Source organism: Gavia stellata, chromosome 35 (genome assembly GCF_030936135.1).
Source record: "Gavia stellata isolate bGavSte3 chromosome 35, bGavSte3.hap2, whole genome shotgun sequence".
NCBI lineage: Eukaryota > Metazoa > Chordata > Aves > Gaviiformes > Gaviidae > Gavia > Gavia stellata.
The window spans coordinates 898,589-915,966 of record NC_082628.1 but is presented as its reverse complement, the minus strand read 5'-3'; the positions used below and the strand labels follow the sequence as shown (position 1 = coordinate 915,966).

The 17,378-nt window shown below is 53.9% G+C and overlaps 1 protein-coding gene across 2 annotated transcripts; it reads right to left on the bottom strand.

The window, feature by feature from the left end:
- Positions 1-1,841: 1,841 nt before the first annotated feature.
- Positions 1,842-14,834, bottom strand: LOC132320394 (electroneutral sodium bicarbonate exchanger 1-like). 2 transcript variants are annotated; one of them, XM_059832691.1, is made up of 23 exons: positions 14,747-14,834; positions 13,914-14,042; positions 13,329-13,464; positions 12,955-13,115; positions 12,671-12,850; positions 12,414-12,502; positions 12,124-12,281; positions 11,667-11,754; positions 11,015-11,161; positions 10,746-10,837; positions 10,063-10,237; positions 9,793-9,926; positions 8,930-9,175; positions 8,722-8,827; positions 8,207-8,368; positions 7,408-7,521; positions 6,898-7,059; positions 6,056-6,307; positions 5,348-5,416; positions 4,627-4,800; positions 4,390-4,527; positions 3,841-3,941; positions 3,233-3,320 (listed from the first exon to the last, which is right to left on the bottom strand). In XM_059832691.1, the coding sequence occupies exons 2-23, from the start codon at positions 14,011-14,013 to the stop codon at positions 3,233-3,235; spliced, it is 3,072 nt and encodes a 1,023-aa protein (XP_059688674.1). In that variant the 5' UTR covers positions 14,014-14,042; positions 14,747-14,834. The 2 variants fall into 2 exon arrangements, with proteins under 2 accessions (XP_059688675.1, XP_059688674.1); XM_059832692.1 differs by lacking the exons at positions 3,233-3,320; positions 3,841-3,941 and adding an exon at positions 1,842-1,868 and having other exon boundaries at positions 13,329-13,501; positions 13,939-14,042.
- Between the last annotated feature and the right edge of the window lie 2,544 nt (positions 14,835-17,378).

Here is a 17,378-nt window from a genome sequence, read left to right as displayed (position 1 = left end):
CTGCGGCAAGATGCTCTCAGCGTCCCATGGCCCTTCTGTTGCAGCATCCTCGAAATCACGGCAAGCCTTGCGCGGAGATGCCACCGAAGGAAAGGGCCCCGCTCAGAACTCACTCGGTCCCGGTTAGGCCACTCAAATGGACTCGGAGCGCTTATTTTGTTGAGGAAATTGCTGGAGGAGTTAAGGGTTTCGTAGAGCTGTGGGGTTGCGGACCTGTGGCCTTGGGATGGGATGGAGCAGGAAGGGGAGAAGCCTCCGGAAAGCAGTTTATCCCATCCCAGCATGGGCACCAGCACTTGCAAACGCTTTGCCTTCCCTCTCTGTCCTTCTCCGCTGCTGACAGGTGCCTGCAAAACATCACATTGTCAAAACTGGGCTGGGCAAGGGGATGCCGAGCTTTGCATCGCTCACTTTGGAGTTTTGGAGCAGCCAGAGTTGTTCCGCTTAGCACTATTTCCTAAGCACAAAGCTCCGGTTGGCTGCTTCGAAGCTGCTTTTGTTGGGAGGCTGAAAGCAGTAATTGCTTGTAAAACTGAAATCGGAAATCACTGGAGCAAAGGAGGAAGGTCCGACTTTTCGGGGAACGGTTCTCTTTGCAGAAGGTGAGTGCCTTTTCCTCCCTTCTGTACTACCAACCTCTGAAGAAATCAAACCAGAGTAATGAGTGCTTGCTGACAGGCACCCAGCAGTCTGGTTTTCAGCAAATAAAGGGTGACGATTGGGCAGCCTCACTATTACAATGTGCCTCGTTCTTCTGTATTTGTCCAGACGAGCTCCCTTCTGGCTCTCTACCAGCCCACGCAGGGACATTGCCATGTCCCCCCCAGGATTTCTCGGCTGTCTCAGCCCAGAGACGGGCTGCACGGGGACGTGGCGGGGCAGAGTCAGGAGGGGGCCATGCTTCGGGCACGGTGCTGAGCCCCACTCCACGCTGGCGGCTGCGTGGCAGGAAAAGCCTTTGGGGACCTTCTGCCGTGAACCTCAACATCAGCTCTCCATCCTGGAGCTGGAGGAGGTTGAGCGAAACCTCGGGGCAGCACCACGCTCCCTCCCAGGAGCAGCAAGCAGGGACCAGGGCGGAGGCACGAACCCACCGCAGCCGAGCAAGACGTCGGGCAAATGATATGGGACGGGATAGTGCATATACCTGATGTCAGGAACAAGCCTGGCCGGGCTTGGCAGACCCCCTGAAACCCAAAATTATTTCTATGGATTTATTACGGCTTTTCTGGAGGATGCTCCACACAGTGAAGTACTTTGCAGGACACAGCCCCTGCCCTGGCCACCTCCTGCAGGGAGGCTGCCAGATGCCACCATGTGCATTAAACCACCTTTTCTCCCCCCATCCTTCCCTCCTGAGCAGATGGCAGTCGTACGAATCCCAAAGCACCCAAAGCTTCGCCTCCAACACCAAGCGGCACTCGGAAGGCACCTTCACCACTCTTAGGGATTTACCCACGCCGGCCACCCTAACAGGGGCCGACCCTGGGATCCCGCTGAGAAGGCAGAGTCCCAGGGAAGGTTTCCCATCCCTCTTTGAGGAGTTCTCGGGTGACAGCTCGAGCTGGCTGCCTCCGGAGAGGGACCCCTACCCCCACTCATGCCCCCCAATTATACCTGTACCACCCAGCACCCCATCCCCAGGTCCAACCTGGAGGCCGAGCCCTTAATTCTCCCAGAGGGACATCACCTTCCCTTGGCTTCCAGCTCCGGCCTGGGGCTCTTCCCCAGCCTCTCCCTCCACTTACTCCAAACCCCACCCTCAGCACAGCCCCACACACACTCCCCTCCTCCTTCCTCTGACCTCTCTCTTCCTTAATCCTTTCCTCACCTCCAGCACACTATACAGAGGGAGCCAGACGCACCACCTCCTCCACTGACTTCCCTGGCCAGGCGGGGACACGGTTGGAAAAATACTTTGGAATACCCGGAGCTGCTCAGCTCTTGCGGCCTAAGGCTTCAACTCCTTCAGCTGCTTCTGCCTCCCTTTTCTCGGGAACCGCTCCCGCGGCGCTGCAGGACAGCAGCTGTCCCCTCCGACAGTCACCATGCCACGCTGGCAAAAGTCAACCTACAGCTTGCAAAACCCCATCCCGTAAAAGCCGTCTGATTTTGGCCCTGCTTGGGGATGTACCCCTTTCTTCCTTACAGAGCAATTCTGTAGTTTCTTTTCCCCACCCGTTTGCAAGGAGCAACAACTTGCCCTTGGCATTTGGGGTTGGCTTCATGCACGAACAGGCTCCCGCAGAGGATGGGACAAGCCGATGGCAGGAGGGCTCGTGCACCTGTCCCAGCTGGGCACGAGGCACCAGTTGCAGACGCCGAGAGCCTGGAGCACGTGCTGAGGAGCCCACAGCAAGATGCAGGGCTGCAAGGGGACCTTTTCTTCTGGCTTGTCCTCTCCTCCCAGGCTCCACGGCCAGCCGACTCGACCGCATGTGCCTGAGGTGACACCACAGCCCAACGACCCCCCGCCCCAAAACCTCAAGAGAGCACGAGAGCCATCTCTGCTTCACAGCTTCTTCCTGCATAGCGGCAGGGGAAGGGAGAAGGAAAAGGCATCTTGCCGCTTTCCTCCCGGCTCATCCCACCCTGGGAGAGAAGAGACTTTGCAAGGACAGGGGAGAAGAAAAAACTACAGAGTGCCAGGGAGGTAAAAGGAAGGAAAACAGCACTGAATGATAAAGCGGCAGCAGTCCCTCTACCACTACAAACCCACACCACCACACGCACGTACACACGGGAACTTCACGACACCGAACTCCCATTGACTGGCACGTACACCTCAGTTTGCTGGTCTAGAGATACTGAATGCCTGAAGCACACCAAGGAGAACTGAAAACATCGACATGGCTTTAATGGGAATCCTCCAACTGGAAAACAGCGGTATCTCCCCGTCTCTGCGTTGGCACGTCCCTGAGTCACGTTCTCACTCCTCCCCTTCAAAGCCGAGGCTCCTAAATAGCAAAACTGGGGGGAAAAAAGACAAAAAGAGGGAGAGCACCATCAGTGGAAGACCTGCCGGCTGCTGCTGGTTCAACCCTGTTCGTGGGACCACCCTGGCAGTGACAAGCTGGTTTGCATGCCACGGTCCTCGCTGCCTGTTCCCAGGGACGGGCCGTTTGCTCGGTACTGCCTGCCGAAGCACGGGAAAACTGTAGGCATGCGCCGTCGCTTGCAGAGGAGCACGGTCACGTTCACATGCAATCCTTTACCTCTTTCCTCCCCGGATTCAGACTGTTTCTGTGTTCATAGTGAGAGCCTTCCACACGCTCGTTTTCAACACTTCCTCCGAGATATTAATCTCGCAAGGATCAGTCCTGCAATAAATATTTTACAGAGCAATCCGTGACTACGGGAACTGATGCCACCAAGTGCGTTAGCATCAGCAAGAGGAACAGCGGGGCCCCGAGAATCAAAGCTCAGCATAAGCACGGCAGGTTTTGCTGGATGAGGAGTTTTGCGAGGCAAGCCTGAGAGCTGCAGAGCTACAGCTCCGTGCAAAGGCTCTTGCGGGCGTTTAGCCTTGGAGTGGGCTCCTAAGCCACTGCTGGTACAGATCATGCCTGCAACTCCTCGTTTTTACGTATGAGGATCTCCAGCTACCCTAAAGTCACTGAGGATGCGACTTTTTGGGGTCAGATGGGAGTTGTGCAGCCACTCTGCTTGGAGGCAGAGCCCTGCGATCCCCTCCTGCAGCCCTGCCCGTAGATGTGATTTTCCCACCAAGCTGACTGCTGCTTTCTATGGGACGCTCAAGAAAGATGCAAGTGGAAAAAATTGTGCCAAACACCTTCCAACTAATCTTGCCGGGGGTCCTGGCACTTGGTGGGGCTTTACCTGTCCCTGCTTTGCTTTGGGATATCCAAGTTGCTGGTCTTGCCCAGTTTCAGCAGAACTGAACCGGCAGCAGCAGCAGCTTCCATCATTTTCGGGGACTCCTGACGGAAAAAAGGGACAAATCAAGTTCTCTGTCTTGGATCCAAGTGGAAAAAACCTGAACACCCAGCAAAAACATTGCATGCTGCCCTCTCCTTCTGACTCGTGGCACCTTTAGCTATTAGCGCAGCAGGGTAAAGACCTTTCACTCTGAATTTTTTTGGGGGGGGGCGTTAAAAACACTGTTACGAGCCAATCTTTCCATCATCATCATCATCATCATCATCTGTTATTATAAATGACTCATTTAAAAAATTATACCTCTATTCAAGTGTTAAGCTCACTGCTCATTCAGGGAAAAAAAAGGTTAAGATGTGGGATCCAGGCTATTAGGATCTGTTTCTTTTGAGTTCTGATCTTGCCCCAACATGTAAAGACAAGCTGTGCTAGAAACAGGCAATCTCACAGCCCGAGGGAGATGTCCAGCCCCGAGCGCCCAGCAAGCGTTACCTCTTCTTCATTGGCTTCGTTTTTGGCACCGTCCAACTTCTTCTTCTTGCTCTCTGGCATAAGGTCATCCAGGAAGCTGAGCTCTCGCTTTGAGAAGCAGAAATCCATGGCTTTCCGGACAAATACAAGAGCCAAAACCTGCACGAAATAGAGGGAAGATGCGGTGAGGCCAGAGGTGGTGCTACATCTCACTCCAACGCGGCAAACATCCCTGTGCCGAGCGGCACCGCCTCTTACCATCATGGGAAAGACGATGGCGGCACGGGACACCTTGATGGCCCAGAGCAGGACGAGGCAGATCAGCTGGATCACGGTGAAGAAGTGCACCTTTCGCAAGGGGACGTGCCGCAGGTAGATGAAATCCGGCTGGTGTTTCGCCGGCATCCAAAACAGCTTCAAGCGATCGAAGAACTGCAAAATCGAAGTGGAAAAGTTGCCACCTTGGGACTGCGGAAAGCTTCTGGCCCTCTTGAGACGTGGAGGGAGTTTTCAGGATCTCGCTCGCCATGAGAAATCGTGGATCCCACTATGCTCCTCCTGGGAGCAGCACCCATTTTCCCTTCGCTCCAGCTAGAAACCAGCTTGCCCGTGAGAGCTGCCCACCCACGTGCAATTATGCCACGTTATTCTATGATTAGCTTGTCTTGGCCCACTGAATCCCCCAGCAAGGATTTCCACCAGTGGTAGAAATTGCCTTCCCTGTGCACTCAACTCCCCCATTTTCACCTAACCAAACACTGGCCTGCCCTAACCTGTGTTTAAACAGGGAGCGCTCAACTTGCCCGGTCCTCCCAGCCCTATAGACCTCCTGTGCCTCCTCCAATCTTTTTCGTACACAAAATATTTTCATTGCTTGCTTTCCGAGAGGTTTTTTTCCCATGCCGCTGCTTTTTTCCTGCTTCTACGGAGATGAAATACCAGGCAGCGGACATGCTGCACGCTGTAAAAAAGTCCGTACCTGAATTTCTCCGAGCGACGACACGCCCATGTAGAGAAAGACGCCGTAAAGCACAGGCATTGGTATAAACTGAAAGAAAGAATGCAATCATTTATTTTTTTAAATTGCATTTTCAGTAGTACCACTCTCTTCTACAGGCACTGCCTCAAATTGCCTACAGCTTTCCAGTTTCCACAGGGTTAGAGACGTGTCGGATTTTAACCAGCAGAGCTTTTGTGCCTGCGAGTGAGCTAACGCTCTGCTTTAGGCTGACCGTTGGAGTTATCTTTCATCAGCAGAATCCTATCTTCCAGAAAGGTTGGAGGAAAACAGGCGACCATGCTACCATATGCCACGTTCTGTGACGGTAGAAAAACCTTTCTCCTTATTCTTGTAGCAACAAGCAAAAGCGACGTGCCTCCTCTTAGCCTAGCGAGGAGATTATCTTGTGGGAGGAACACGCAAGGAAGCCCATGGAGATGATTTCAGTGTGTTTAGCTACTGGAACGGCTGTGCTGAGGCATTTGGGGGAGCAAATTGCCATCGATAACGTGCTGAACGGCTGGAAAGCGTAAGCGAGGAGGCTGCTTCCCACTGTGGGTCAAGCCCCAAGGTTTGGGATCACCTCCTCCTCCACTCCACAGCTGCTCGGGCCTGGAGAGAGGGGACTGGTTTTGGGTAACCTCCAAAAAGCTCGTGGCTGTTGGGTGTTTTGCATTTTCCTCTTACCTTTAACACAGAAGTGAAGAAGACAGAGCAGCCCATGAGCACAAAGATCATGGAGCCAGTGACTCTCTGCTCTCGTATCCCCAGAAACTTGGGTTGTTCTCCTGGAGCTGCGCACTCAGACTCGACTTTGAGGCTATTCACGTGGGTGATGGACAGGACGGTGGCAGCCACAAACCAGGGCAGCCCCATCACGGAGCACACCCCGAGCATCACGGCCACCATGAAAAGGTCCAGGTGGTACCCACATCCTTTCTGCGGGAAGCAAAACAAGGAGATGAGCGTCCCACAGCACAAGAGCAAGGACAACGTCGCAAGTCAGGCTCAAACCCCGCTAGAGCGCAAGTCAACTTCTTGAGAATTTAAAACACGCCTTGGAAACAAATAAGGAGGTATCTGCTCTTTGTGCAAGCCCCTTGCATGAAAAGGTGGCAGGAGTTCAGACAAAGTGGATTTGGTTGTGCGATAGCTACTTCTCAAAAGAAAAAAAGAGACCGGGTTTTTTCCTTTATAAAGAAATTTCCACCACTTGCAAGTAGGATGTGACTCTGAGTTATCCCTGGCAGCGCGTCAACACAATTCGATCCCCCATTCACTGCTGACATTTTAAAACAAAACCACGCTTCTCTATTGCTCCAAGATTAATTTGCTCCTCTGAAAGGCTGCTCATCTGAACTCCCTGTCGTTTGCTCCCTGTGTCATCATTAATGCAGGAGAGCATCCTGCCACGCAGCCTGACGTTTTCCCAAACCAATGCCTTCCCAAAGCATTTGGAATAGGAGCTTCTCCCCGTGCCTGCAGCCCGGAGTGGGTTGGGGATGGGCTCATCTCTTGCAGCCCCTTACCTTCAGCCTGTGCTCCTTCCTGTTCACAATAACAGCAGTGATCTGCTGGTCCATGAAGATCAAGATGGTGCAGAGCAGAGCTGGGATGAGCGCAGCCAACACCGTCCACCAAGGGTTGGGTCCTACGGGGCTGATGAACCACCCGCGGTCGTCTCTGGTAGGCTGCAACAAAGCACACACATCAGCATCATCTCCCAGCCCAGCCACCTCACTGGCTTTGCTTTTCCCCTCCATTCCCATGTCAGAGCACCTCCCAGCCCTGGCTTCACGTCACCCTGGGGTTCAGCACTGCCGCTGCCCTCTTTGCAAGCACCTACAGATACTTCTCCTGGAGGTATCTAGTTTTGGGGCTGTCTTCTCCTTTCCCGAAGGAAACAATGCGCTTGGAGGCAGAAGAGGAGATGGTCGCACCACCAGCATCTCCTCCGGACTCAGCCCTGTCCTGCCCCGGCATCACCTTGTGGCATCCCCAAGGGCTGAAACCAGCTCCCTGCCAAAACACCCCGTTACCTTGAACATATGGGGGACGTGGAGCTTCGGTGATGGGATCCCAATCATGAAGTCCATGAGCACCATGACGACGATGGTGAGGAAAACAGCAAAGTCGCTTACTGTGGACCGTACCTGGGGCAAGAAACCAGAGCTGAAGGGGGCGTCGCAAAGGGGGCCACAACATGACATGGAAAAGTGAGGGACGTCAACGCCATTAAGACCGGTTAACAAAACCCCTCCATGCTGAGGACATGCAGCCAAATCCCTTGGTTAGATACCGTTGCTGTGTTTGTGCCTGTGAGATCTGGTGCCAGGCAATACAAAATGTTTAATTAGGTGGAAAAGGGTTGTCTTAATTGAAACCTTAAAAAAAAAAAAAAAATTACAAAAGAAGGAAGCAGATGTCTGCCACGACAGCCACGCTCACAGCTAAAACGGGAATAAGGCACTGAGGCATCATTTGCTCCTCAAAAGGAAGAAATAGTGTCGTTTGCTATGGCAGCTCCTCAGCTGAATCAGCCTTCCCCTTGAGCACATAATGCACAGAAGGTGAAAAAAAGTAACTGTGGAAGACCTGATTTCCCACTGCCTGAGCAAGAGATGGCTCCAGGACAGGTTGCCAGGCAGGTGGGAAATGCTACGATCCTTTTGCGCTCATGGAAATGAGTGAGGGACGTCCACGCTGATGGAGAGCTTGGCCTTCAAGGTCAACGTTTCCCAGCTCGACCGAGTGGTGGCAAATACTGCTTAGTGCTCCAGGAAAGCCATTTTGGGAAATGAGCGTGGAGACTGCTGCTGGCCACCGTCTTCTACCTACTCTGGTTGGGAAGTATCGGCTGGTCTTAAACTTCTTCAGTAAGCTCGACAGCACAAAGGTGGAGAAGAAGAGGATGCAGCACCAGAAGAGGACGTCAGGCGTGTAGGGGCCATTGGGTCCACAGGCAGGTCCTTGAAACTCTCCATGCAAATACCGACATTCCTGGAGAAACAGAGCATCAGGACACAAAGGCAGTGCACGTGCGGCAAGGAAACCTTGCATAACGAGGGGGTTATTTCTGCTGCCGGTCAGAAATATTGTCCTGCCACCGCGTTGAGGAGGCGGACAGTTATTACCCACGATGTTGGGCACAAGGTGGACTGGACAAGGTGGACGCTCCTTCCCAGGACCAAGCAGGTTAAAACCACCCATTAGATGTAAGCAATGACTTTTCAGAGCAGCACTAGCACAGCTGGAAGCCCATCACCACCTGAAGGGCTCCGACTTGTGCACCACGCGAATGCCCCTGGGCCCCGTGGCCGCGGCACGAGGAAGCAGTGGCTCGGGGCACTTACGGTCACCGTGAGGTTTTCCCAGGCGATGCCAGACACGTTGATCTTGTTGCTCTCCCAGAAACGCAGGGTTTCATTGCTGGGATGCGTCGGTGCCTCACACTTACAGCTGGGAGGAGAGAAGCCAAGACACGGGTAAGGGAGAGGCGATGCAGGTGCAGCCCTGAGCTCCTGCCAAGGGGCAGGGGCGTTTTAGGAGGAAAAAACCCACTAGTCGATGGTGAGGAAGTCGAGCTGGCTGTGCATGTGCACAGGGTAGGTCTCCCGCAGGTGACTCAGCTTCTCTAGAGCCTCGTAGATGAAGATGAGGCAGATGAGGGAGGCGAAGGCTTCTTCGGTGAAGCGGGTGATGTAGCACACCAAAGAGCTGGCGTCGGTGGCCACCAGCACGATGCAGAAGAAGGCGGTCCACAGCCCGATGCATGCCCGCAGAGAGAGATAGGAGAGCGTGTACTCCCTGGGAAACCAAAATAAAACCAAGGGTGGAAAGGCCAGCAAGAGGCTCCAAGTTGGGGCTTAATGATAAATTTAAATTGCAATAAGGGTGGTTCATCTCACATCGAAGTCATCACAGCAGAAGGACTGTCATGGAAAATACCCATTTCACATGAAAAACTCCTACTTTTTCAATGAAATCATCCAAACTCACAACATTTCAGCAGTAGACTATTTGGCTACCTGAGCAAACTGTATTTCCACTTCCAGCAACAATCAGGCTAAGAAGTGCCTTGTTTTGTACTCAGAGGGAAGCAAATCTTCCCCCATTCCCAAACCAGAGTGATTTGTCTCCTCTTCCTTGTGCAGCCCATCTTGGGCATCCACATCCTTGTGGTTTCTCCTCCTCCAGCTGCTTCGCTTTAAGCCTAAAACCCCCAAATGACCCCATCCATCCTTCAGAGAGCCAGGGCTCTCGCACCATCGCATACTAAAGCAGCAGCGTGCAGCATCTGTGACACACAAGACAACTTCAATCGAACAACTGCCGCTGAGAGAAATGAAAGACAAACATCTTTTCTCCATCCCCGCTGCCTTCTGAAGGCTCTCACAGCACCCGGCCGCAGCAACCAGCCTTACTTGCAGAATTTGTAGAGGATCTTCTCAAAGACGAGCACGGGTCCGGTGCTGCCGAGGATGGTGAGAGGTTGGCCAGCAAAGAGGGAAAACACCACGCCGGTCATGGAGGCGCCCAGCAGCGACTCCATGGCACTCTGTCCGGGGAAGAGAGGCAGCAGTGAGTACAGAAAGCATTAGGGGGAAAAAAAACCCAGAGCAAACTCACTGCAGCAAGGACTTTTGCATGAGTTTTATCCTCCCCCGTGCCACCCAACAGAGAGAGCTGCTCACTATGTGGCCATCGGTCGCCTCCCCCAGCAGTCCCCCGAAGGTGATGACAGGGGACATGCAGGCACAGTAGAGGAAGAGGAAGGACGCCAGACACTGCAGCCTCAGACCATCCCGAAAGTCGCTCCAGAACCACGGGGCTTTTCGCTTCACATCCAGGATCAAACCTCCAAAGAGCCTGGAAGAAGGACAAAATAGAGACAGTTCTCCTGCAAGACCACATGGACTTTTCTTGGCTGCAGAAGGGCAATCACAAGCATGGAGTAATTTTCAGTGCTGAAAAGAAGCCGTCTCCTTCTCCCTTTTTACACCCACTAGAAGCTGAGGCACGCCAAAATGCCCTCCAACAACAAAAATAAAAAGAAGAAAAAAGAAAAAACAAGACCTAACCTGAGAGCCCATCCCCTCTTACTGCAACACTCCCTTGCTCTGAGAAGCAGCAGAGCTCTACCTGGAGGTATTTGCACATCTGCTTCCACCCCAAATCAAGAAAACCTGTGTGCACTGATGCTGTGGCTGAGCCCAGCTGCCCACATCTCCCACCTGCCCAGCCCAGGGACCCAGCTGGGCATGTGGAGCCCCTTCACTGAACCAAAAAACCCCAAAAACCTGCTCAAAGGCAAGGTGCATGCTCAGATTTGGGAGGCAAGCAGAAAAAAAACACCCCAAACTATCAAAGCTTGCACCTTCCCGTCCGCTCCAGTTCAGGACCGCTGTGCTTCTCTGGCTCACTGTCAGAAGCACTGTCATCGAGAGCTCCTGGCATCTTCCTTTTTTCCTGTTCAAATGGAAATAAGAAAGACAGCTATTTGTAACCACTGGCTTGTTTTGCTTCTGGTCTGGCCATGTGACTGTGTCAAATAGGGACCTTGTGAATCTGGAGCCCTGAACAGCATCCCCAGCTGCCTGCCGTCCTGCCCATCCCCCTCGCACCTCCCTCCACCGCAGCACCCACCTGCGAAGGGACGTTTTTCGGGGGCTCGATTCGGATCGATGGATCCCACTCTCCAGGCGGCAAGACCGTGACCTGATCCAGAAACTCATCGATGCCGGCCACGAGGTCAGCCCGGTTCTTGGCTTTATAGGCGACGTCATGGAAAACCTGCCCGTAGGAGACAACCTGCTCAGAGGACAACCCATCTCGCATGCCCTAAGCAGTGCAATAAGCACTTGGCTAAACGCAAGATAATTTCCCCCAAATTTCCTGCTGGCAATGGCAGGAAGTATTCCCCCAAAAGGAAAAATCTGTCCATCGTGTTCCTTGTAATCCTCTCCTCCACGAGGCCCCCCATCCCCCATGGCACACCGCAGCCTGTTGCTTAAAGAGGACAAGTTTTACTGGCCCTGGCAATGCCACCACTGGGGACAGCGTGCTGGGGACCCCGGGGAGAAGGACGAGGTGCAGGATGCACCCCGGGTGGGATTTCAGCCTCCAGGATGTGGGGGGATGCAAACGTGCGTGTTTGCTTTGGGGTGCGAACGAAGGGTGGGCTATTTGGAGAGCTGCCGGCAGCGGGGACAGCAAACGCTCTTCCTCACTACTACAGAGACAGGGAGAGGTGAAGAAAGCCAAAAATGACTCAGAGATATCCCTTCTCACGTCGCACCTCATCCGTCATGATAGTAGCCATGGACCTGCCGATCTCATGGTACTGATGGGCTTTTCCTTCTGGTCCAAGCAAAACAAACAGGAACCTGGGCAAGACAAACAAAAGGAGAGAGACGAACGTGTCATGGCTCAAAGAGCACCCAAGGAAATCCCTGGCAGCTCCCAGCCCAGAGCACGGCTCGAGAGGGGACACGGAGGCTCACCGACTCCGGTGATGAATTGGAAATTCATCAAAACCCATCGCAAATTTCATTTTGGGGCCAACTCTCATTCACGTTGGCCAATGGGTTTAAAAGCTACAGCAGGGAAGGGGGAAATGAAGGCAAGGAGACGTGGCTGGCAGAAACGTGCTGGCTCCCGCTGGCCTTGTTCCCTTGGGATGCCAAACTGGTGCATGCCATCTGATGTTTTGTTGGGGGGGTTTGAAATAAAAACTTTGTGCTTCTCGTTCAGACCTTGTTGGGATGGGAACTTCCGTCATGCCCGAGAGGAGGACAGCCGGGGTCAGGCGGACAAATGCCACGATGGGCTGGCGAAGGAAATCCAGCTCTCCTACGAGCACGTTGGACGCTTCAGCCCCGCTGGGAATTTTCTTCATGAAGTGCAGCTCCGCCTGGGCACGACAAGCCATTTTCAGGCAATTACCCCAAAAGCAAAGCCCACAGCACCCTGCAGCTCCCTCTGCAGCCAAGGTTGCAATAGCAAATTCGGCCCTGAAGGCCTAAGAAAGCTATGAGTGTCTCACCTTGCTTAAATCCGTTGTGCTGGTCTCATGGTTCACCCCATTTTTAGCTTCCACAGTGGTGGGAGAAGGATGAGGGGTAAGTGTTTGAGCTGGTAGAAAAAAGAAAGACACTCAGAAAGACGGACAAGGAGCAATTGGGATGCTTCTCCTTTGCTAGGACAAACCTAATGGGGCCAAAGCCCTGCAGAAACCCTCATCTGCTGCCAAAGCCCTGCAGAAACCTTCACCGGGTGCCAAAGCCCTGCAGGAACCCTCACCTGGCTTGTCGAGGAGGTGCAGGTCCGACCCCTTCTTGCTCACATCAGCAAACGAGCGGAGAAGGTTGTTTCTTTTCTTCTCGTTCTGATGGTGGTGCTTCTTCAAAAGAACTTCTCCAATTTTTGCCCGCGTGCGCTCGTCAAACTCCGTGAGCTGTTCTTGCTGGCCCAGGATCAGATCTGAGCATGGCACAGGAAAATGAGGCAGGGTTTGATCTGTGAAGGAAGGGCACAGCGGCGAGCCAAGCTCGACCGTTCCCGGAGGGACGCGGCACCCACAGTACCTGCGATCTCTTCGATGCTGTTGGCACTAATGTCCAGCAGCACCGTGCCATTGATGATGCAGCTCCTCAGCTCAAAGAGGCTGTGCAAGGACAGCGTGGCCACATAGGGCTTGCTCCAGCGCTCGCCGCCGTCTTCCACGTCCTCCTCAAACTTCAGCCACCTGCGGACATCGGGTGCTGTCAGCCCCATTGCAAGGAAACAGCCCCAGCTCTCCAACCCCTTTAACAGAGCTACAGGTAGCAAGAGGAGACGGCTCCTCGCATCGGCACCTACAGCTGCAAAAGCTTCGCGTCCTGCGGAGCGGAAAGCAGAGCCCGCGTGCACTGCTGGCGCAGGGACTCCTCTCCCACCACAGCCGGCAGCAGGGATTTACCTTGCCGTTTCCTTCCACTCGGCATCTTCGCCCTCTTTCACGCAGATCTCATCCAGCTCGGTGAACAAGGCGTGAGGGACATGCTGCTCGTCCTCCTTGGTCCTGAGGATGAACTGCACCCGCTGGGACGGGGTGCCTGGGGGCAGAACACAGAGACCCGTCCCGTTACCACGCTCGAATATGGCCCATCACGCTCACATGCAAAGCGGGCATCAGATCGGCACCAGTTCAGCCACAAATATTGGGCCGGCCCCTCTCCCCTGGCTCTGTTGGGGCTTGCACAGAGCCACGGAGAAGGAGAAGCATCTATTCCACCCCTGCACAAGGATGGGCAGCTTTCCTTCCCCACATTTCCATTTTTAAAGCAGGCATCCCGCTGAGGAAGATGAGCCTAAATCCATTATACATTTAACTACCTCAAAAAAAAAAAGATGAAAGTTTTGAAAAAGAGGATCTTGTTAAATAATGCCACTTTCCCTCGGAAGAACAGCAAGTCACTCAAACTAGCCACATGGACCTGTTTGCAGAAGACCCCAGCGCCCATGTAGCCCCAAGGAGTTTAGTGAACGGGGTGGCGGGACTTACAGTGGTAGCCCCGCTCCGTCGGGGCACAGTCCTCCTCCTGTTCCCGATGCTTCTGCTTGTGGGGTCGGTGATGCCGGTGGCATTGCCCCACCAGCGGCATCTGCACGCCGGCGTACAGGGTCCGGTGGCCTGCAAAAAAGCAGCATTTGCATCACTCGCGATATTGGGGAGATGGATGACGCAGACACCACGGTTAAATCAGTGCAGCCGTCCCAGGAGGAAACACCAATTTTGTTTTCACTGGATCCCTGAATGTCACAGACCTCTCCTTTTTTCCAAGCCTGTTTTACTCGAACTTTGCAACAACAGAGCAACAACAAGTGATGGCTCCCCCAAAAGTGCCCTGAAAGCATCCAACTTCTTCTCAAATTCCAGCTTGGGCTGGCCAACACTCAGCCTTGCTCATTAAGCAGTGACAGAAGGGAATTCTTTTTAAAATCTTTGTATGGCACAAGGCGACAAGAGAAGATCCAATCAGTCCCATGATAAGGAACTCCAGAAGAAAAGAAGAAAAGCACAGCCTCGCGCCTGCAGCTGTCCAATTATTCTCCAGACCTCTCCAAGCCAGGAGCGGCCTCTGCGAGTAAACAAGCCGTGAATTATCCACCCCCATGGCTAAAGCTCACACCGTGACCTCCGCGGGGGCTTTTTCCCTCTGTTGAAAAGCCGTAATATTAAAACACGTGAAAATAACTGTGCTGCTTTATTAAGAAGCATGGCACGTTTTGCTGCACATGATGTCACACCGAGTGAGGGACATTGTAGGGACTTTGTGCAACGGGAAAAGGCGCCGGGCTGGTGGCCCCTCTACCAGCATCTCAGCAGAGACTCACCTTCCAACTCCTCCTTCTCATAGTGAATCTTGGCACCGTTGCTCCTTCTCCCCTGGTCAATCAGTGCCTCCTCGTCATGCCTCTGTTTAGCAATGAGAAGAAGGTAAAAGTTGGGGCTGGGCGTCTAGAGCTCCCTTGCGTCCTGCCGGCAAGTCTCCTTCTCTCTTAGACACCGTTTTGCCTCCGTGCTGCGACCAGGGATGCTAAACCTGCCCCTGGCAGCCCTCCCCAGTGCAAAGCATCTCCCCCTGCCCATCCTTCTGCCCTCCAGGGAAATGCCAATGGGATTTCGGGGAGAGTTTTCCCCCTGTTTGGGGGATGCTCAGCCCTTCGGCTGTGCTACCTGTAACTCTTCCAGAAGTGTCATTTTGTAAGCCCCGTTCTGGTTCATCCTCACGTCGGTCACCGGTTTGGGGGGATAATTGAACCTCCAGATCAATCAGGGGGCCAGAGTCCCCCGGGACACCTGGACAGCTCTCACCGAGAGGAGCTCAGTGGCACCCAGTGTGCACCAACTCCAGAGACACAACAAGTGACCGTTTATGGCATCACAATCGGTGATGCGTATCCAGGCAGTTATTTAAAGCCACGCACCCCAGGACTCTTCCCGCTTGGAAAACTTAGTGGATGGGGAGAAACCAGCTCTGTTTTGGGCAAAAACTAGCCGGAATAGAGAAAAGGGGTGTAAATGCCGCATCCTGCTGGGCCAAAAGGCATAAGCAGCGTTTGGGTGTATTTAAAAGCACAAGCTGCCAAAATAGGAGTGAGGTGCAAAGCCTTGGGGAAAATACGCCTTACGGGGCAAAATACACATTAGGAGGAAACATAGGAGGAAACAGGACAAGTGAGCACCTCCGTCTCTGTGGCAAGATGCTCTCAGCGTCCCATGGCCCTTCTGTTGCAGCATCCTCGAAATCGCGGCAAGCCTTGCGCGGAGATGCCACCGAAGGAAAGGGCCCCGCTCAGAACTCACTCGGTCCCGGTTAGGCCACTCAAATGGACTCGGAGCGCTTATTTTGTTGAGGAAATTGCTGGAGGAGTTAAGGGTTTCGTAGAGCTGTGGGGTTGCGGACCTGTGGCCTTGGGATGGGATGGAGCAGGAAGGGGAGAAGCCTCCGGAAAGCAGTTTATCCCATCCCAGCATGGGCACCAGCACTTGCAAACGCTTTGCCTTCCCTCTCTGTCCTTCTCCGCTGCTGACAGGTGCCTGCAAAACATCACATTGTCAAAACTGGGCTGGGCAAGGGGATGCCGAGCTTTGCATCGCTCACTTTGGAGTTTTGGAGCAGCCAGAGTTGTTCCGCTTAGCACTATTTCCTAAGCACAAAGCTCCGGTTGGCTGCTTCGAAGCTGCTTTTGTTGGGAGGCTGAAAGCAGTAATTGCTTGTAAAACTGAAATCGGAAATCACTGGAGCAAAGGAGGAAGGTCCGACTTTTCGGGGAACGGTTCTCTTTGCAGAAGGTGAGTGCCTTTTCCTCCCTTCTGTACTACCAATCTCTGAAGAAATCAAACCAGAGTAATGAGTGCTTGCTGACAGGCACCCAGCAGTCTGGTTTTCAGCAAATAAAGGGTGACGATTGGGCAGCCTCACTATTACAATGTGCCTCGTTCTTCTGTATTTGTCCAGACGAGCTCCCTTCTGGCTCTCTACCAGCCCACGCAGGGACATTGCCATGTCCCCCCCAGGATTTCTCGGCTGTCTCAGCCCAGAGACGGGCTGCACGGGGACGTGGCGGGGCAGAGTCAGGAGGGGGCCATGCTTCGGGCACGGTGCTGAGCCCCACTCCACGCTGGCGGCTGCGTGGCAGGAAAAGCCTTTGGGGACCTTCTGCCGTGAACCTCAACATCAGCTCTCCATCCTGGAGCTGGAGGAGGTTGAGCGAAACCTCGGGGCAGCACCACGCTCCCTCCCAGGAGCAGCAAGCAGGGACCAGGGCGGAGGCACGAACCCACCGCAGCCGAGCAAGACGTCGGGCAAATGATATGGGACGGGATAGTGCATATACCTGATGTCAGGAACAAGCCTGGCCGGGCTTGGCAGACCCCCTGAAACCCAAAATTATTTCTATGGATTTATTACGGCTTTTCTGGAGGATGCTCCACACAGTGAAGTACTTTGCAGGACACAGCCCCTGCCCTGGCCACCTCCTGCAGGGAGGCTGCCAGATGCCACCATGTGCATTAAACCACCTTTTCTCCCCCCATCCTTCCCTCCTGAGCAGATGGCAGTCGTACGAATCCCAAAGCACCCAAAGCTTCGCCTCCAACACCAAGCGGCACTCGGAAGGCACCTTCACCACTCTTAGGGATTTACCCACGCCGGCCACCCTAACAGGGGCCGACCCTGGGATCCCGCTGAGAAGGCAGAGTCCCAGGGAAGGTTTCCCATCCCTCTTTGAGGAGTTCTCGGGTGACAGCTCGAGCTGGCTGCCTCCGGAGAGGGACCCCTACCCCCACTCATGCCCCCCAATTATACCTGTACCACCCAGCACCCCATCCCCAGGTCCAACCTGGAGGCCGAGCCCTTAATTCTCCCAGAGGGACATCACCTTCCCTTGGCTTCCAGCTCCGGCCTGGGGCTCTTCCCCAGCCTCTCCCTCCACTTACTCCAAACCCCACCCTCAGCACAGC